We start from the raw sequence: 21,779 nt of genomic DNA, 5'->3' as shown, positions 1-21,779 counted from the left end.
GCAAAATTTCAAAGCATTGAATCTAATGACATATGCAACAGCCCCATATCAGCATGCGCATCCGCTAATGAAACATTGCGTGACTTTATGGCGGACAGCGTTACTCTTTGCCAGACTACGCGGATGCACATATGGCGTAAGACCCATTTTCGCACGACTCGGCTCCTATTGTAACCGTTAAGCTACATGCGATACTTTTAAATACATATCATTTCCAAATCGACCTTTTTGACGACCCATCCCGTTGTTCATATATGTCATAATTATGGTTGTTTTACAGAGATTATCGGTATATCGCGTTGGTCTCGTAATTTTAAAACTACGAGTACCCTTATATCGTATTTGTAAAACGCTGACAAAATCTGACATAACGAGAAACTTTTATTTTGACAAAAGTTAACTTCTTTTAAAAAGGAAAGTTTAGAATAAAGTTTTAGTAAAAAATACTATGATTAAAATATCGAGTCAAAACACTGACTTGATACATAATTGCAAGAATCAGGTTTAACAACTGTAACATGATTTTAATTACTGTGTATGCAATTTCTTTAGTCCGGTTAGCGCAGTGTCGGCTCACGAGTTTCTCACTAAGGCGATCCGGGTTCAATCCCCGTTCCCGGAAGCATGTGCATTTGGTTAGTGGTCACCATACCGGGCCGTTACCGGTGAAGTATTCTCCGGGTACACCCGCTTTTCCTCACTACATTAGACCATATCCAAATTTCAACATCACACATTTACAACAAGATAACTGGAAATTGAAGATATATTTAAAAATTCGCCTCAACTTACGTGAGTCTAGTTAGCAAGGGAGTGTTGGGACACACTTCCGGTCCTCGCATAATGCCGCCTCAAGTGCGGAAGGACCTCATAAATTTCAAAAGTACACACACATTCTTTGGACTTCTTTAATTACATTTTCAACATAAAGTTCTGGTTGTAACTACATAAGGTATTTAATTAAAACTTTATTCTTGACAATAGCGTGAACTGTCTTCTGGTAGATGGACTTTGCGGGCCACAGACTAAACGGACCACATGTTTTAACCATACGAAGCTGATATTAGAACCCGAAATAATTAGTTTTGTGTTGTCTATGTACATGTTAGCAAAAAAAAAAGAGTAAAAACAAAACGAAAGTGTTCATATAATGTCTTTTATTGGCACTAAAAATGTGTACTACACATTGATCGGGTATGTATAGATATGCATGCGAACAATAACACAGTCATTAAGATGTTTTAATACATGTTTCTTTTAATACTAAATATGCTCTTTAATACAAGTATGTAAACGTAAGAGAATATATAAAATAAACAAATAATACACAATATAGAGGTAAAATAAAAATATGTTTATTCAAAATATTGTAAAATAAATACATAATAACGTGATTGTAATAGATTAAATAGTAATAAAGCATTCATCATCAGTCTGTCAATAAAACCCAAACAGTTTACCTTTCATGATCATGAATGATTTGCTTATTGAAGATCAAATGAAAACATTTTAGAGCAAAGTCGTTTTTCTAATATTCTTAGTTGCTGTTCCGTTGATATGCATGTGAGTAAAGCATCACCCCAGATAAGCCTGTACAGTCTGCAAAGGCTCATCAGGGACAACACTGTACGTTTGCACTTCATTCTTGTTTAGAGGAGACATCATTGAGAAGAAATATACCTTTAAAGCAGAAATGTCATCCATGATTAGCCTGTGCAGACTGCACACTGTACTCACATGCATTAAGCCCCATTTCCCCTGCGTGCCACTCAAATTCATCATACACTATGCATGCCCAAGCAAAACTTAATATAAAACTGAGTAATTATTAATAAACAATAATAAATAATTGAGATTATTGCCTCATACACTGAACACAATTTTCCACCAAACAGGCTTGAAGTAAATAAATCTCAAAATAAAGTTTTAGGTCGTTTTTGTATTCATATTTTCATGAAATTTTGTGGAATGGACAGAACATGTGCACTATCTACATTTGGTTAAATTAATGAATCAAGACATAAACATGCTTTAAAGTTGAACTAACTTTATGGTATTTCATGATGGAAACATCTTAAATTAAACAACAGCTGTTTGTAAAACATGCATGCCCCCCATATGAGCTGTCAGTTGTAGTGGCAGCCATTGTGTGAATACGTTTTTTGTCACTGTGACCTTGACATTTGACCTAGTGATCTGAAAATCAATAGGGGTCATCTGCAAGTCATGATAAATGTACCTATGAAGTTTCATGATCCTAGGCCTAAGTATTCTTGAGTTATCACCCGGAAACCATTTTACTGTTTCGAGTCACTGTGACCTTGACCTTTGACCTAGTGACCTGAAAATCAATAGGGGTCATCTGCGAGTCATGATCAATGTACCTATGAAGTTTCATGATCCTAGGCATAAGCGTTCTTGAGTTATCATCCAGAAACCATTTTACTATTTCAAGTCACCGTGACCTTGACCTTTGACCTAGTGACCTCAAAATCAATAGGGGTCATCTGCAAGTCATGATCAATGTACCTATGAAGTTTCATGATCATAGGCCTAAGCGTTCTTGAATTATCATCCGGAAACCATCTAGTGGACGGACAAATGGACGGACATACGGACCGACATGTGCAAAACAATATACCCCCTCTTCTTTGAAGGGGGGGCATTATAATATAACAAGAGGAAAACACCATGAAATGTCTCAAACTTTGCGTGTAAAGGTATTATTAAGCCTTGTTCTTGAAAAACTGGGCATGATACATGGGCATAAAGTGTCATCCCAGAAAAGCCTGTGCAGTGCACACAGGCTTATTAGGGGCAACACTTTCTGCCAACACTGACTTTTCGTTTGGAAGAGACCTTTAAACGAAAACCTCCATAACAGCGGAAAGTGACATTCTTGATTAGCCTGACACATGATTTGACATCACACGCTAATCTGGGATGACACTTTAAGCACATGCAATAAACCCTGTTTTCCCAGAACGAGGTTCAATTGAATGGAATATAGACATACAAATCATCACAATTTTGCTGTTGGACGCTGAGCTTTGGTTCCCCAGATTCTGAATCTACTAACACCACCATCCGGATAAATAGTCAACCTGACATGGGAGACCACTCCAACACTCTCCAGTTCATTTTTATCCAAACAGTGCTGGTTATGTCCCTTGAGTTTTGTTACTGGAAGTAAAGTTTTCCAGTCAGTGTGTCGTAGAGCTGTCTTTAAATTTGCATCTCTGTCGTCAATGAAGCATGCTGAAATGGAGAAAATGAGTGTAGGCCTAGTTATGTATGAATCTGATGCTCTGTGTTTGGAAAAACGAGGCTTTAAGCATGTGGGTTTAGTGTCGTTCCAGATATTAACCCTGTGCTATCTGCACGGGGAATCAGGGTCCACACTTTCCGTTTTCATATTTTTTGTACAGAAAGTCTCCTCTGAACAAAGAAACAATTTAGGTGGAAAGTGTAGTCCCTGATTAGCCTCTGTGGACCGCACAGGCTTATCAGGGATTACACTTTACACACATGCATTAATCACAGACTTTCCAAAACAAAGCTCCATTTTTGTAGCAATAAAGTATAGGTCAAGATTAAAGAATTTTAACCATAGTTATATTGAAGAGGGACTAATTTAGAAGTGCTGCTGGCATGCTTACATTGCATTTTAATTACTGGTAGATAAAGGTTAGAAGTAAAATTCTTCACCAATATTTCCCATTTTAAAGCATTTTAATATAAAATGACATTAACCCAATAGTCACAGACATAAGGAAATCTATTGATCTAATGAAATGTAATTGAGTCCCACTCTAGGATAAGGGGTCTTAAAGCATGTGTGTATAGTGTCCTACAGGTTTTTCCCACCATTTTGGGAATGGGGCCGGGTTCCTTTGGATTGGGATCAATCGTTACATTTTGACTAAAATTGAAAAATTAGTGTTGTTGTTTTATTGCTAACAAATGCCTCAAAATTGAGGTTAAAAGTGTTTTCAATATTAAAATCACTAAGGTTCAATTTATAGAGTTGGATGGGAGATAAACTAATTTTTTTTTGGAAACCTTCAATTTTTAGGTTCCATTAGGAAAAAATATATACTTTGTTTTAAAAATTGGGAATGGGGCCAAATACAAGCCCCGAATTTGAATGAAACAAGAGCTGTCTCCATCGGAAGACATATACCCCTAAAAACGTTTTTTCGAAACCTAAACGCAGATTTTGAAACCTATATGCGGACCCTAAGTTCAACGTCAAAGGGGTCAAAATTTTTGTGTATGGAAAGGCTTTGTCCATATACACATGCATACCAAATATGAAGGTTACATCTGAAGCGACATAGAAGTTATGAGCATTTTTTAGAAACCTAAACCCGAAGGTGTGACAGAAAGACAGACAGACGGACAGACAGACAGACAGTGCAATCACTATATGCCCTTCTTTGGTGGCATACAAATAACACTGGTTCTACCAAGTAAAATTGTGCAATTTATGCAAATTCACAGTCTTGAGAGCTTTGACATTGTAACACACTCACACAAATACATTCCACCATGGAGTGGGCTAAACAATACGATAAATGTATGCTTAAACTCATCTTGGTAAATCAGACTCAAGAGCAATCAAGACATCGGGGCCTGTGTCTTATGCGCTGTTTGTTGAAAAACCCAGTTGCATACCTTCGACCAGACAGGAATCTGGATAGTCTCCCTTGAAATGGTTGGTGTCAACTTCCACCTGAAACACATACAAGCCTTGGTCTTGGAAAATGGGGATTAATACGTACGTAAATTGTACGTAAATTATTATTCCCAGATAAGCCTGTGCGCTCGAAAATTGCACTTGCAGGATATCTACTTAAGAGATTAGCTAATATAGTATGAAACACGAAAATACTATGCTTTTAATATTTCACAGCAATAAACTCAAACAATTTTGTTTAAGTAAATAAGTGATACACTCGATCAAGTAAAACATAACTGAAATGTACATTAAAATCTCAAAGAACCATAATATTTTTGGTCATTAAAAAAACTGTTACCGTGTCAACAATGCCATGATGACCGAGACGGAACACACACCACTCTGATCCTGAAAATACATTTGAGTCGCTTTCTGAGAAAACTGGGCATAATGCATGTGCATAAGGTGTCATTCCAGATTTGCTAAGAAGAGACTTCATTTAAACGAAAAATGTCATAGTTGCGGAAAGTGTTGTCCCTGATTAGCCTGTGTGGATTGAACATGGGCCCAGCTTTGGGAAAAAGGGGATTAATGCAAGGGCTTGAAGGGTTGCCCCAGTTTGCACAGGCTAATCAGGGAAAACACTTTCCACATTAACTTGGTTTTCCTTAAGAGACTTCCTTAAAACGAAAAATACCATAAAGGCTGAAATTGTTGTCCCTGATTAGCCTGTGTGGACTGCACATCCTAATCTGGGACAAAGCTTTACACAGGTGCATAAAACCCCATTTTCTCACACCGCAGCTGATATACTATTTTAGGCATTTAATGAGATTTGTCTTACACAATTATTTTTCAAAAACAAATATTAACATTAGTATGATTAATAACATAGATAAACGTAATTAACAACTTCATTGTTCTAAAAACCGTTCTCCTTTTTTTGGTTATGATTATCATAATTAATGTTATTAAACATATTTCTTGATTGATAAAATACGCTAATTGACAATGAAATAGATGTGCCCCAGATACTGACTGCACTACGATACATGTTGGGGCAATGACAAATCCACAAGTCAGATAGAAGACTTGCCCCCACCCAATTTTGTTCACTCAATACTGGGAGAAAAAACACATACCCCAATTAGAGTCATATTTTAATAATGTTTAGTTATTTTAAACAAGGTTAGAACGGTACAACAGTAGAAACAAATAAACGGGACATACATCTGTTAAGGCCTTCAGGTCATTCAGATGTGTAAAGTTGAGCACAATCCACTTAGTAGTTTAAGAGGAGTTTAGCACACACAATTTCTGGGACTTAAAAAGTGCAAAAAAAAGGGCCATAAATCTGCCAAAAAGTTTGTCACAGTCAAAATTCTTCTCCAAGCGATCATTGGCACATTATGATCATTCAGCTGTAGAAGTTTGATGAAAGATATCCACTAATCAGTTGAAAACACAAAATTGTGGGAGTAAAATATAATAAAGAAAAAAAACAGACAAAGGGCCATAATTTTTCCAAAACTCTTTGCACCCTAAATTCCTTCCTGCTTGATAACCCATGCTTTAATGTCATTCAACTGTAAAAGTTTGAGCAAAATCTAGGGATAATTTAAAGAGGAGTTGATAAATAAGCTTCACGGAGTATGTTGATGCAGATAGGTGGTCAAGTGAATGCTTAACCCTTTGCATGCTGGGAAATTTGTCGTCTGCTAAAATATCGTCTGCTGAATTTCTAAAATTAGCATTTTCTTCATTTTTTTTCAAAGAATACTATCAGAATAGCAAACAGTTTGGATCCTGATGAAACGCCATGTTCTGTGGCGTCTCATCTGGATATAAACTGTTTGCAAAGTCCTTCAAAATTCGGTTCCCGCATTGAAAGGGTTAAAGCATCACAAATGTGGGTTTTTATAAGGAAATGCAAAAGACATGGATTTACCAGAATCATGTAGCAACCCATGACGATTGAACTGGACTACAGACGGTCGGGTTGCCTAAAATTGACAAAGCAATGCTGTTAAAGTCTGGCAAAACATGGACTATTAAAAGCTTTGCCTAATTGTCTGTAGACGTCAGGAAATTGTGTGGATGCTGACAAAATGATAACAAATATATATTCCAAATAAATGTTAAGCTCACATCAAATAAACATCATTAGCATTATGTTCCTAAATCAAAAGACAAGTGAAAGATTGAATGGTAATGAAAAAATAATAATGAATTTTACTAATTATTGAGGTTGGTGCTTACCAAATACACTTCTGCCAATATATAATATGGAAACTCAAATTTGTTGTAAATTTGTTTAAAATACAAGCTTTTTATCACATGAAATTTACTATTGTATGAAAATAATTTGCACTTTAGAAAAATGGAACTGAAGACATGTGCGTAAAGTGTCGTCCCACATTAGCCTAGGCCAATACATGATGAAACTTTACACCTAAACTTGATTTTTGCTTACAGACTTCTTTCAAACAAAAAATACTGCAAAAGCAAAAAGTGTAGTTCCTCGACTAATCAGCATGTAAAGACTGCACAGGCTATTCTGGGACGACACTTTACGTACTTTCATTAAGCCCAGTTTCCCTGCGCTCTGCTTAAATCTATTCACAACTGTACTGCAACACATAACGTTGGTGCACCCAGCCTGCATTACGCCCAGTTTTCCCAGAACAAATCTAAATTAAATATTGTTCATAAATCTATTCACAGCTCCACTGCCACACATACCAGTGGTATGACTTTCCAGCCGTCAGTTTGTCCCTCCCCCAGGCCCTGCAGTATGAGGTTCCTGGGCCATCCCTCACTGGTTCTGCTGTACCCTAGACATACACCACCATTGACTGCTGATAACAAGTCTATCATCTGTAAATAAAGATTTCAAAATGGCTAGCTCTGCTTAATCAGTGATGAAACTTTTCGCTTTTATGGTATTTTTGTGGTTGAAAGGAAGTCTCTTCTTAGTGAAAATCAAGTTTCTGCAAACAGAGCTGTCCCTGTTTAGCCTGTGCAAGTGACAATTGCCTCTTTACAAGGCTTTCTGCTAAGAAGAGACTTCCTTGACACACAAAAATACCATAAAGCACAAAGTGTTGTCCCTAATTAGCTTGTGCAAACTGCACAGACAACAAATCTGGAACAACACTTTGTGAACATGCATTAAGCCCCATTTTCCCAGAGCCTGGCTCAAATACTTTATATATACACATTAACATCCTACCGTTCTTTCTGATATATGTGACCAGTCAGGCATGGCCTCTCCATAGATTCGTAACCGAGCGATACCTCCATCTGGAAATGAAATGTAGACATAAAATACCCCTTGATCAACAGGGTATCCATACATATATTATACTGAAAATACCAATGAGCTAAAACAAAATACAGATGAGGTAAAACATTCTGTTTTGAAAGCTCCTTACCAAAGTTTGAAATCTTATCCCAAGGTTATTATGAATACCAATTAGAGATATTAACCAAAATAATCAGTACTTAGATAACAAACATGCATGCATTCCTTTAAGGAATATTTATTGTAAACAGGATTAATGTAAGCTGCCAATCATTACAGATGCATCAAACCTTTTGAATATAAGACTTGTTCTGGGAAATTCGGGGATTCATGCATGTGGGTAAAGTGAAGTGCCACATTGTACTGTCCACATAGACTAATCAATTAAGACACTTTCCACCTTAACTGTTTTTTTGCTAAAATAAGACGTTTTTCCAAGAAAAATACAAATGGAAAATTTTGTCCCTAATTAGCCTGTGCAGATTGCGCAGTCTAATCTGAGATGACCCTTTTCGCACATGCATTAAGTCTGGTTTTCCCAGAAGGAGACATATAACCTTCCAGTCTCAGACTGCTCACCAGGATATATGTTGAGTCGGACATGTGTATAGCGCTTCCTGCTGCTACATTTCAAGTAGTTGTGACACAATGTACGGTACCCTGGCTGTAATGCGGTCACCGGGGCCAGATATTCCCAATCCTGAAAAACATGAATGTAATGAGCCTCACTCTGGGAAAATGGGTCTGAATATGTGCCTCACTCTGGGTAAACATGTCTGAATATGTGCCTCACTCTGGGAAAATGGGTCTGAATATGTGCCTCACTCTGGGAAAATGGGTCTGAATATGTGCCTCACTCTGGGAAAATGGGTCTGAATATGTGCCTCACTCTGGGAAAATGGGTCTGAATATGTGCCTCACTCTGGGAAAATGGGTCTGAATATGAGCCTCACTCTGGGAAAATGGGTCTGAATATGAGCCTCACTCTGGGTAAACGGGTCTGAATATGTGCCTCACTCAAGGAAAATAGGTCTGAATATGTGCCTCACTCCGAGAAAACGGTCTGAATATGTGCCTCACTCAGGGAAAATGAGTCTGAATATGTGCCTCACTCTGGGTAAATGGGTCTGAATATGTGTCTCACTCTGGGAAAATTGGTCTGAATATCAGCCTCACTCTGGGAAAATGGGTCTGAATATGTGCCTCACTCTGGGTTAATGGGTCTGAATATGTGCCTCACTCTGGGTTTATGGGTCTGAATATGTGCCTCACTCTGGAAAATGGGTCTGAATATGTGCCTCACTCTGGGAAAATGGGTCTGAATATGTGCCTCACTCTGGGAAAATGGGTCTGAATATGAGCCTCACTCTGGGAAAACGGTCTAAATATGTGCCTCACTCTGGGAAAATAGGTCTGAATATGAGCCTCACTCTGGGTAAATGGGTCTGAATATGTGCCTCACTTTGGGAAAATGGGTCTGAATATGTGCCTCACTCTGGGAAAATAGGTCTGAATATGAGCCTCACTCTGGGAAAACGGTCTGAATATGTGCCTCACTCTGGGAAAATAGGTCTGGATATGAGCCTCACTCTGGGAAAACGGGTCTGAATATGTGCCTCACTCTGGGAAAATAGGTCTGAATATGAGCCTCATGTTGTGAAAACGGGTCTGAATATGTGCCTCACTCTGGGAAAATAGGTATAAGTATGTGCCTCACTCTGGGTAAACTGGTCTGAATATGTGCCTCACTCTGGGTTTATGGGTCTGAATATGTGCCTCACTCTGGGAAAATGGGTCTGAATATGAGCCTAACTCTGGGAAAATGGGTCTGAATATGAGCCTTACTCTGGGAAAATGGGTCTGAATATGAGCCTCACTCTGGGAAAATGGGTCTGAATATGTGCCTCACTCTGGGTTAATGGGTCTGAATTTGTGCCTTACTCTGGGTTTATGGGTCTGAATATGTGCCTCACCCTGGGTTTATGGGTCTGAATATGTGCCTCACTCTGGGAAAATGGGTCTGAATATGAGCCTCACTCTGGGAAAATGGATCTGAATATGTTCCTCACTCTGGGAAAATGGGTCTGAATATGTGCCTCACTCTGGGAAAATGGGTCTGAATATGTGCCTCACTCTGGGTAAACAGGTCTGAATATGTGCTTCACTCTGGGAAAATGGGTCTGAATATGTGCCTCACTCTGGGTTAATGGGTCTGAATATGTGCCTCACTCTGGGAAAGGGGTTTAATGTATGTGGGTACAGTATCATCCTAGATTAGCCTGTGCATTCAGGGACGACACTTTCCGCCTAAACTTGATTCTTGCTAACAAGAGACTTTCTTGAAACGAAAAATATCATAAAAGCGGAAAGTGTCGTCCCTGATTAGCCTATGCGCACTGCACAGGCTATTCTGGGTCGACACTTTGCGCACCTGCATTTAACCCCTTTTTCACAGAGCAAGGCCCATATGTTTGTCAGTTATCCCTTTATCACATAAAAACGCACTTTGACGCATTTTAAGTCCTTTAGAAAATCAAAATTAAATTTAAGACCTTTCTTAATATATTCAAGTTAAAAGGCTTCATTTCCAACCCTAACATACTGATGAGTAGCAATCAGCATAAAACCTGAACAGACTGCGAGTTACTTGCAGGCTGTTCTGGTTTTATGCTGTTTGCACTTAGCCATTTTCCATTTGCTTCTGAGTGGGAAAGGGTCATATTTTGCATAATCTGTGCACTATGATAGCGTTTTGGGAAAACTGAGCTCAATTCATCTGTGTAAAGTGTCTTCTCAGATAAGCCTGTGCAATTTGCACAGGCTAACATGGGATAACACTTTCTGCTTCAACTGGATTTTTGCTTGAAAGATTCATCTTTTACAAAAAAACTCCATATGAGCTGAAAGTGTTGTCTCTCATTAGCCTCTGCCAGCTGTGAAGGGTAATTCGGGGAAGACCTTTTATGAACATGCGAAAAGCCCTGTTTTCCCAGAGCGAATCTAAAATATAAGAAGAATCATGCAGATTTAACAGTGAATGTGGCGTTCAAAGTTTAAGAGGTTCTTAAGAACCTGAGGCTACAGACCTGGGAAAGTGTCCAAGTACTGCTAGTTAACTAAATTAGTTTACTAACAACGGTCGGGACAAACTTTGGTTAAGTACCTGGTGGAAAACATGTGTAAAAAATAGATAATTACCACTTGAAATCCTTATGTATCATTAAAAAACAAGCAGATGGCAACAATTATTTATTATTGTTTTTTTTATCTTTCATTTTTTCTATATTGAGCGCAGTGTTTTATAGCAATTTAGATTTCTAAACCACTATCATAAATTACTTGCATTAGTTTATTGATTGAGACTTTTTCTGAAAAAACGCGGCTAAATTTATGTGCAGAACTAAAAGAGTCGTCCAAGATTAGCATACAAAGTCATATCAACTGGATTTTTGTTAAGAAGAAAATTCTTACTGACTGACGACACTTTACTCACATGCATTTAGCCCAGTTTGACTGACGACACTTTACTCACATGCATTTAGCCCAGTTTTACCCTTACAAGGCTAAGTTATGAAAGTTACCTCTGACTTAAGCTTTTCCACCATGTAATAATCTTCAGCATTTGCAGCTGTGCCCAGCCTGTCTGGATCCCTGCCTTTGTAGGCTGAAGTCATACAATGATACTTGCCTTAGGAAAACAGGGCTTAATGAAAGTGCCAACAATGTCGTCCCAGATCAGACTTTGCATTTTTCACATGCAAATCAGAGAAAACACTTTCCGATTCAATGGAGTTTTTTGTTTAAAGGATGTCTAAACAAAAATCAAGTATGAGCTCTAAGTGTTGTCCATGATTAGCCTGTGCAGACTGTACAGGCTTATCTGTGACAAACATGCATTGAGCCCAGTTTTCTCATAATGCATTGACCATGTAAAATATAACTAGGTAGTAAACAAACAACATTTAATGTTACAATAACCAACATAGTCAGACTGTGGACTATTTGTTGTTGGGTGCCAATTGGCACAATTATAGGGATCATCATTACAAAGTGACAAACACAGCAATCTTGGGCACACAAGAAAGTTTATATGTGTCTTTCACTTACATACTGGGAGGCAGGCAACCTGTATCGAACATCTGGGTGCAAAGTTTCCCGTAAAGAACGAGGTATCCACATCTATGCCATGGATACGGCCACTGATGCCTAGCCGAAAAAAACAGCAAACATTTTGGGAAAAAATCTTAGTTATGCGTTTTCTTGAATCATTAATAAAGTTTGCTACAAAAGCATTAAAGCCTAGTAATACTTGAAATTTCTAATAAGTTCATAACTCACAGATTCTGAATCAAAACTGATTGTGTATAAGTGAGTACTAAAGATGTTTAGATCACATAATGGAGTAGACAATACAGAAGAAAGGATTATTTTGGTGAATATATGTGACACATTAAAACAATAATTTTTTATTACCAATGCTCTAGAACAATCATTACCAAACGAAAGTAACATGTTATTAACATTTGTTTTTAATAATCCAATATTGAAGAAAACAAAAGATAGGTAATTATCTTATAGAATATTTAATATAATCATAAACAGAATAAACAAAACATATGACTGTGGAGTGCTGTCACCAATAAGATTTAGGAAGGGAATGGCTGTAGAAACAAAGCATGTGCGTAAAGTACCACAGGCTTATCAGGGACGACACTTTCTGTTTATTATATGATATTTTTCATTTAAAGAAAGTATTTTCTTCGCACAAAATCTAATTTAGGCGAAAAGTTTCTTGCAGATTAGCCTGTGCAGACTTATCTGGGACAACACTTTACGGACATGCATTAAACCCCCTTTTTCTCAGAGCGCTACCCAATTTCATCACCAATCACCGCCCAAGCTATGTGGTAAGGCTGGGAACTAAAACATGCTATCCAAATATTTGCAATTCTGTGCTCTACCAACTGAACAAGCTGCATGCATTTGTCTTAGTTTTGGCTGTAAGTTTGAAGAAAATAAAATAATCTTTAATGTCCATTTCTTATATTGAGCCTTATTCTGGAAAAACTGGGCTTATTAATGCATGTGTGTACAATAGTATAGTCCCATGTGTGTAAAATAGTATAGTCCCAATTCGCACGTCCACAGGCTAATCAGGGATGACTCTTTCTGCCTAAACTGGAAGAGATTTTCTATAAACGAAAAAACAACAACATAAAATAGGAAAGTGTCATCCCTGATAAGCCTGCGCAAACTGCACAAGAAAGTCACTTTACACACATGCATTTAGCTCTGTTTTCCCAGACCATTGTCCTATTCATCCATTCTCTACCAGTACCTACCTAGCTGTATGACACACCAGTTGTACCCCTCGCAGCGTTTCCTTCTGGTTTCCCAGCCATCCATCCACTTGCCACAGTTTGTATAGTAGCCCTCGCGGAATATCGGAGCCTCATCCTGTCAATCATTGATATTGGCGTTTTATCATGACGTAGAAGTTTCAGAATCTTGTCAATCTTATACATGAAAATGTGTAATTGTTCTGCAATTGTCTGCAATCATTTTCCTCAAATATCACATGCTTAAGTTATTCCTGTACCATTAGACACGCATTATGATGCATTTGTAGTCCCTTAGAAAGTTAATTTTAATTAAAGGCCTTTCTTACTTGATTCAAGTTTTAAAGGCTTCATTTCCAACTCTTAGATACTGATAAGCAGCAAACAGCATAAAACCTGAACAGACTGCGAGTATCTTGCAGGCTGTTCTGGTTTTATGCTGTCTGCACATAGCCATTTTTACTTTGACTCTGAGTGGGAAAGGGTTAACTATTTAAGTATAATTTTACACAAGAGCCAGTCTAAGGGTTAGTTCTTATGTGTGTTGTTTGTGATATTGTGATGTTTGAAAACAATCTGTAAACAATAACTGGGGAGGAGATTAAACTGTATATGGCAAGATCTATACAGTAGTAACCTTTGAAAAAGTACAAAAGAACAGAACTTGCTATTAATCTTTAAAAAAAGATGAAATGATCAGCATATTATATAAATAAAACCACAATACAACATGAATTGTAGGCCTATTTAAAAATTCTGTCAGTTTAAATGGTCAATTGTGTTAAATAACTCACTATTTGAACATTATGCTTAAGGAAAATGATGTTTAATGCATGTGTTTAAAATGTTGTCTCAGTCTGCAATGGTTAATCAAGGAAAATACTTTCTACATAATGAGGACTTTTGTTTCAAAGATACTTCCTTAACATACAAAAAATCCATAAAAGGTGACAGTATGATTGAATGGTCCCTGATTAGCCTTTGCAGTTTGCACAGGTGTATATGGGATACATGATGCATGTGGATTACATCCAGTTTTTTCAAAGCCAGGCTAATTTATATTGTACTTACTGTCCCTACAAGCAACACCATAATACCTTTAGTAAATTTTCAGCTGGTGCAAACCAATCATCAGTTGCAAACAGCAGTCTTCCACCATTCTGCAAAATATTGTGGTCATATAACAGCTATATCCCACCAAGTAGTTTATATCATCAAGTATGCTGACTTTGACCTTGAATTGTCACAACTTCAATTGACTTAAACATGTTGACCAAGTTTCCTGGCAAACCTTTCAAAGGTAAGGGAGGTATGGAGCAGACAAAAACATGGAGGCTTAAACATTTTACTTTAATTTGTAACCTTTCCTTAAGCAGTCATGATTGACTAATGCCTTCTACATATTGTTTAATTGACATAAATATGAGAGCAAATGTTGAAGAAAATCCTTCATTGGGTAAAAAAGATAGGAGAAGAAAGAAATATGTTAAGAACAAATTGATGGACAAAAAAATGGCATCCAATCAAAACATTTTTACAAAAACTTTTACAGTCTGCAATTCAATACAAGCCTTCGAAGAAATAGAAATTCAAACCAAAGCCATTACATGTCTTGTAAGTTGTTTTGTATATGTACCTTGGAAGAAGCCAAGTCATTATACTCTGTAAAATCTGGGATTGCTGGGTGAGCCGTGGCAGTCTGATCCTGAGTGGCCATTATGTGTCACTGAACTGAATCTGAAAATATCTAATGTAAGTTAAATATCAGCCCATCATGGCCATCACGGAGATGTAAAAATATTATTAACATACAATAGGGGATTTATACATTAACATAGGGGATTTATATTTTGCACTGGGTGGTAAGGGTATCAAAAGTACTTGCCTGATCAGGCAACCCCATTTTTAGATTCATGAGCACTTTTATTTTGAAACAGTTTTACCTTAAGTTTTCCTAGCTAAATTTTCATTCAAACTGTAATTTCTGTCAATTTAAAAAAAAAATCATCTAGAATTGTAATAAAAAGGCTACATACAGCATGCAATGCAACTTTACCATTATTCAATGTAGTTACTGTTTTTTTAAGAGCTATCCCCGATTAAGGCGAATTAATGTTGATCAAAATGTTTTCATGCAGCAGGCAACACCTTCTTGGAAAACAAATCCTCTTCAAAATGGATTTTTAAAAAATGCATTATATTATCCACAGGCTTATAAGATTGAAATGCCATATTTGATTAAACCAATCAGATATAAATCAGGAGTTTTCATGAGAAAAATTTATCGCCACAAGTCCCATTTTTAAGTGACAAATTATTATATAAAATTGCCATTTTGTAGCCTAACCGTAACACTAATATCAAACTTTGCATAAATTGAATCTTTGTGTGTATTTTTTAATGATTAATTTCAAGTAAAATTTGAACTATTTTATCAGAACTGTTTGGATTTAGCTAAAGCAAGTTAAGTAAACAGGTTTTGTACAACTGACAAGACCTGTTCAGCAGCTCAAAGTCACACTTTCAATCAGCCTTTTTGCAATTTAGGAAATAAAAAAATATATATATACCGGTACACATGACTGTGTGTGTATATATATATAGATATATATATATATTTTTCCCCAGTAGCGCTTATGTTTTTCCGATCCTGTCTTTATGTTTGTTATTTAATATTAAAAATATATGACTTTAATGAAATAAATTGAGTAACAACAAAAACATAGTCAACAAGAATTTATTTTAATAGCTCTACAGTAATTTAGATTTTCATTTAGAACATGAAGCAAATTTTTTTAATCTACAAGCGAAACGGCCATTTTGCGTCAACTCCCTTCCGCGCTAGCAGCTGTGCCTTGCCAAAATCCTGGGGAAATGCCTGATATAGTTATATGTATATAAAGGTCATATATATACAGTGCTCCAGCTAGGATTTGAAAAGGGCAGGGGAGGCTTTTTTGTCAAAAGGGCACTTCCCACGCGCAGAATTTTGTCAAAAGGGCACTTTGGAGCGCACTGGCGTTTCTGGCATGCTTCCTGTTACATGTTAATTTGTTATTAATTATTGTTAGAATTTATTATTCTCATAATACATTATTATTAAATAAAATGTCTACAATGAAAAATAAATTAATTACAATGTTATAAGAGATTTATTAATAATCATAATAGGGCAGGGGGGGCTCTAGGAAGGGCAGGGCGGAGGTTTGGAGGGGCAGGGCGGGGCACCCTTCAATTTAGGCCTAGGGACTGATATCTCCCTCCCTCCCTTCCTCCCTCCCTCCCTCCCTCCCTCCCTCCCTCCCTCCCTCCCTCCCTCCCTCCCTCCCTCCCTCCCTCCCTCCCTCCCTCTCCTCTCTCTCTCTCTCTCTCTCTCTCTCTCTCTCTCTCTCTCTCTCTCTTTCTATATATATATATATATGTATATATGAAATAGTCAAATAAATTACAGAATTTGTCCCCAATCGGGATATTTGATTTACAAAAAGACTGCAATTGTTGTTTGATCACCTTATTACAATATTTCTTCATTAACGTTCACAATAAATTTTGATGATAGTACAAATTGGTTCAAACCTATTTATTTAAGCTTGATTGCATGGAAAGCCTTAGTCCAAACAATACTTGAAGTAAAATCTCAGATTTATAGGAGTAGGAAAGCCGGCAGGCCTCGACACTAACTTTTTTTTCAACTAGCCCATTTGGGCTAGTAAATGCAGAACCTACTAGCCCTGACCAATCTTTCATGTGCCCTGACCCAAATATTATCAAAACATTTATATTTATCAATCAACTTTAATTTTCTTGTGCGTGGAGATGCACAATTATGATTCAATCATTCTTATTAGCTTGCCTTACTAATGCTAATGAATTCAATATTCATCTACTTAAGACTAATAATAAACTGTGGCTGTCTGACAACAAATTGAAAGTGAATCTTAAATGTTGCAAAATTACATATTACGGTAGTCGTAAAATTGTACAGGGTTAACTCACATTTAAGTTTTATACTAAAAGCCGAGATCGACCTTCAATAATAATATTAGTTTTGCTAATTGAACTGCGTAAAAAACAATTCTAATCAATCAAACAAATTAAAGTTATTTAAAATTGATAAATAAATAATAATTTCAATGTAACTTTGTGTTAATGTTGAGTTTGATACCTTCATCGACCCCGGACGATCTTGGGCGATCCAGGCTTTTAGTTAAAAAACGTATTTTTATCTTGAAAACATGTCACTTCCAGGAAACCAATCAAAAACCGTATCTAGCAGAATTCCGTTAAAAAATTGGTACTGTTGTGTTTTCTGGATAAAAATATGTTCCAAATCTATTTCTAGATATGATCATACATTCCAGACGTCCGGATCTTGGCGGAACAGTACTGCTTTTGGGGTGTTTGTCCCGGTGTCCCGATGTAACACTATTTGTCCTGACATTGGAACAAAACGATATACGCTCTTTAAGTTCACAATAAAATTCCCTATTCAAGCTCCGTCTGGCTTTAATTACCATCGCTAATCCCTTTATTGCCCCCTATTAACTAACCATATCTACTAGTCAAGTGATCCAGTGTTGTTTTTGACACATTATCAGCGATATATCGGCAAATTATTGATTTTATCGGGCATTCACACCAGGGTATTTTTATGATAAGGGTCGTTAATTGCTAGGGATAGATGCATTGTAGTGCATTAAGCAGATTGCTATTGTATTTCATGGCCCAAATCAAGTTCAAAGATACTATTATTACGCGGTATTCAGTGTATTATAAGTCAAACAAATCAAGCCCTGACCGATACCAGAGACATAAATTTACTTTAGTTTTTGGCTGATTTTCAGAAAATAATTTGTACATATTGCATCAATCTAAATTTAGAGTTAATTTGATTGGTTGAATAAAAACAGTGCTCGATGAGCGCACATCCCGTTGAACGTTGCCTTAGTCACAAATGGGTTCTTTTGCATAGTGCACGTTTGTTTACTTCCGGAAAATAGAGAACGTCTATGTTCATGCAATTCTAAACACATTCATCATCAATATTTGCAAGAAATTATGAGGTTTTGTATGAAATTAGCTGATTACTGACTTCAGTAAAGGTGGCATGATTGATCGTTTTAGGTGTCCTGCTTTTTGGTAAAATGTCCCGACATTTTTAATGGAACTTCCTGATTTGGACCCGAAAATTTCTGGCATGTATGGATATGACCTGTTAAAAAGTGTTTGTTGTCTCTGACTTCACTCTGGTATTTTATTGTCATCTGATCTTACTGTATTAAGATTTTTACATCTTTGAAAAGCTTATTTAAAATGCAGTTTATTGATATAGAGCACATAATCCCGCCCAGAATACACATGACCGGTTGGGCATGTTCCTGGGACATTGGCTACCCTAGGTACAGGCAGTGAATGTCGTTCGGACGTGCCTTAGTGTCGAGCCCTGAAGCCTATGGCTTAATGAAAGGCTCTCGAGTCCGTTTCCTGGGACTAACAACATGAGATTGTGTTAATATTGATGTTTAATTATGTATGTCTATAATGTATAACAAGAGTGCCAAACTGTCACAAGATACGCCCGTTTTAAGGCTTTGGACAACTTGATAACTTTAAAATGACCCATTTTTGAACTTGACCTACATATCATCTAGACACAACTTCTGACCAAAGTTGATGAAGATCTGATGAAAACTACTTCAATTAGAGAGCGGACACCATGCTAAATGATTGAAATGCACTAAGTGACCTCGTGACCTAGTTTTTAACCTTGCATGACCCATATTTGAACTTGACCTACATGTAGATATTGTCTAGACACAACTTCTGACCAAATTTGGTGAAGATCGGATGATAACTACTTCAATTAGAGAGCGGACACCATGCTAAATGCTTGAAATGGTTTAAGTGACCCTGTGACCTAGTTTTTGACCCGGCATGACCCATATTTGAACTTGACCTAAACATTGTCTAGATACAACTTCTGACCAAGTTTGGTGAAGATCGGATGAAAACTACTTCAATTAGAGAGCGGACACCATGCTAAATGCTTGAAATACACTAAGTGACCCTGTGACCTAGTTTTTGACCCGGCATGACCCATATTCGAACTTGACCTAGATATTGTCTAGATACAACTTCTGACCAAGTTTGGTGAAGATCGGATGAATACAATTTGAATTAGAGTCCGGACAAAGTGGCGCCGTTGAAAATGCACTAATTGACCCTATGACCTAGTTTTTGACCCGGCATGACCCATATTCGAACTTGGCCTATATATCAACTAGATGCAACTGCTGACCAAGTTTGGTGAAGATCGGATGAATACAATTTGAAATAGAGTCCGGACAAAGTGGCCCCTTTGAAAATGCACTTATTGACCCTATGACCTAGTTTTTGACCCGGCATGACCCATATTCGAACTTGGCCTAGATATCAACTAGATGCAACTGCTGACCAAGTTTGGTGAAGATCGGATGAATACAATTTGAATTAGAGTCCGGACAAAGTGATGCCTTCCGCCCGCCGCCCGCCGCCCGCCGCCCACCGCCCGCCGCCCGCCGCCAAGGGGTTTCACATAATACGTCCCGTATTTTATACGGGCGTATAAAAAGTATCGGTATTTCACAGAACAGGAATCCAGAGGCAGAGACATACATGCCATAATTTCTTAGGTCCAAAGCGGGACATTCCATAAAAAATTGTCGGGACATTTGACCAAAAAGCAGGACACCTAAAACGATCTATCATTCCACCTTTACTATAGTCAGTATAGTACTAACAAAAACTCTTGATACTTTTATTCAAGACATAAAACATCTGATATGAAGCATGAAATCTAAAACATAACAATAACAGTTTTATTAAATAAGACAATAGCAAACAACGAAGATAATATTCATCTGTTTAAGAGTACAAAATCTAGAACATTACGACAACAATACTCATTATATTAATTTCAATGGCAAACATTAACGCAGGGGAGGCTATCCAATTGACTGAAAGTACGGGTTACAGTACACTATCTACCGAACAGTTACATCAGTTTTTTTTCTTTTTCATAAAAACATCAGTTACACACGGAATGCGCGGCCGTACACATTTCCGTATTTTGTTTTCTTCCTATATACACAGATTAAACTGAATTGTGAATTGTCAGGCGCTGTATTGGGGTAGTGTCAAACTGTCATGAATAACAACACGTTGTTTTTATTAAAATAACACAAGACAAGATGGGTAACTCTTTTACTGTTTGTTGCGATGTTTTTTTAAGCATGTGTCCATGCGCAGTTTGTTACTTGTCAATTTCCGCGGCTTAATTGGAGTAGGGTCAAACTGTCATGCATAGCACCTCGTTGTATTTAGCTTAATTAGAGTAGGGTCAAACTGTCATGCATAGCACCTCGTTGTTTTTATTACAATTACACTAGACAGGATGGGTATCACTTATTGGACTGTTTGTTGCGATTTTGGTATATTGCACCTTCGGAATATCCCGCTATATTGGAACTAAACATTGAATGTAAAAGACTCATTTATGACGTAGCGTTAATTTTACAAAACAATTTTTGTTTTGTAAACCGTTTCAAACAAATACAAAATAAACACATTTTCAACATTTATTTCAATATTATAAAACTATCGATAGCAATAAGCGACCACTATCTGGAAGACCACCATGGTGTGAATGCCTGATGAAATAAATAATTAGCCGATAAATCGCTGATAAGGTGTCATAAACAACACTGGTACACACGATAAGTAGAATCGGATTGTTAATTGGGGGGCAATAAAGGGATTAGCGGTGTTAAGTGTTAGCGAAACAGAGCTTGAATAGCGAATATTATTGGGAACCTATACACCTTACATCGTTTTTTACGAATGTCGGGACAAATCGTCTCATGGCGGGACGGCGGGACAAAGGGCCCAAAAGCGGGACTGTCCCGCCGAGATCGGGACGTATGGCATGTATGGGCAGAGATGATAAAACTTAAATTCCATTTATGATTTAATTTTGATTTTTTGTTCAAAACAGAATTGATCATGTTTTGTTACAAAGTAGGTTATCAAATGTTGTTGTTGATGTTATCAGCTATTTGTTCATTTATTAATTTGAGGTTATATGTTGTCAATTTTTTACAGAACTGTTTACATTTTATTTAAAAATAATTCATTCAAACCTGTTGTTGTTGTTGTCAGCTTACAAAAAAAATGTCAACGTAAGAAACGCATTTACGGAAATTACACGTAGCCGAAGCCAACATGCTTCAAAATGTATGGTCAGGTATCTCCGGGCATTTTCGTATGTTGTTAACTACGCTAGGAATCATGGGAAAATAGTAACATAATATACACACGTTAATTGGTTATAGGTGACGATATTACACAAATCTATTTTAGGAAAAGCAGGTGAAAACCATGTGTTTTGATTGGCTTGTTGTATTCTATTTTGAGGTCT

The 21,779-nt window shown here is 37.1% G+C and overlaps 1 protein-coding gene across 3 annotated transcripts; it reads right to left on the bottom strand.

The window, feature by feature from the left end:
- Window positions 1–1,140: 1,140 nt before the first annotated feature.
- On the bottom strand, window positions 1,141–21,736 carry LOC127860945 (allantoicase-like). 3 transcript variants are annotated; one of them, XM_052399268.1, is made up of 13 exons: window positions 21,679–21,736; window positions 14,961–15,061; window positions 14,422–14,484; window positions 13,328–13,442; window positions 12,093–12,191; window positions 11,567–11,649; window positions 8,565–8,685; window positions 7,914–7,984; window positions 7,424–7,558; window positions 6,630–6,684; window positions 5,040–5,089; window positions 4,678–4,735; window positions 1,141–3,258 (listed from the first exon to the last, which is right to left on the bottom strand). In XM_052399268.1, the coding sequence occupies exons 2-13, from the start codon at window positions 15,039–15,041 to the stop codon at window positions 3,023–3,025; spliced, it is 1,167 nt and encodes a 388-aa protein (XP_052255228.1). In that variant the 5' UTR covers window positions 15,042–15,061; window positions 21,679–21,736; the 3' UTR covers window positions 1,141–3,022. The 3 variants fall into 3 exon arrangements, with proteins under 3 accessions (XP_052255228.1, XP_052255225.1, XP_052255226.1); XM_052399265.1 differs by lacking the exon at window positions 21,679–21,736 and adding an exon at window positions 21,502–21,660; XM_052399266.1 differs by lacking the exon at window positions 21,679–21,736 and adding an exon at window positions 17,679–18,016.
- Between the last annotated feature and the right edge of the window lie 43 nt (window positions 21,737–21,779).

This window comes from Dreissena polymorpha, chromosome 15 (genome assembly GCF_020536995.1).
Source record: "Dreissena polymorpha isolate Duluth1 chromosome 15, UMN_Dpol_1.0, whole genome shotgun sequence".
Lineage (NCBI taxonomy): Eukaryota > Metazoa > Mollusca > Bivalvia > Myida > Dreissenidae > Dreissena > Dreissena polymorpha.
The sequence above is the reverse complement of the archived record's forward strand: the minus strand, read 5'-3'. Positions and strand labels throughout refer to the sequence as shown.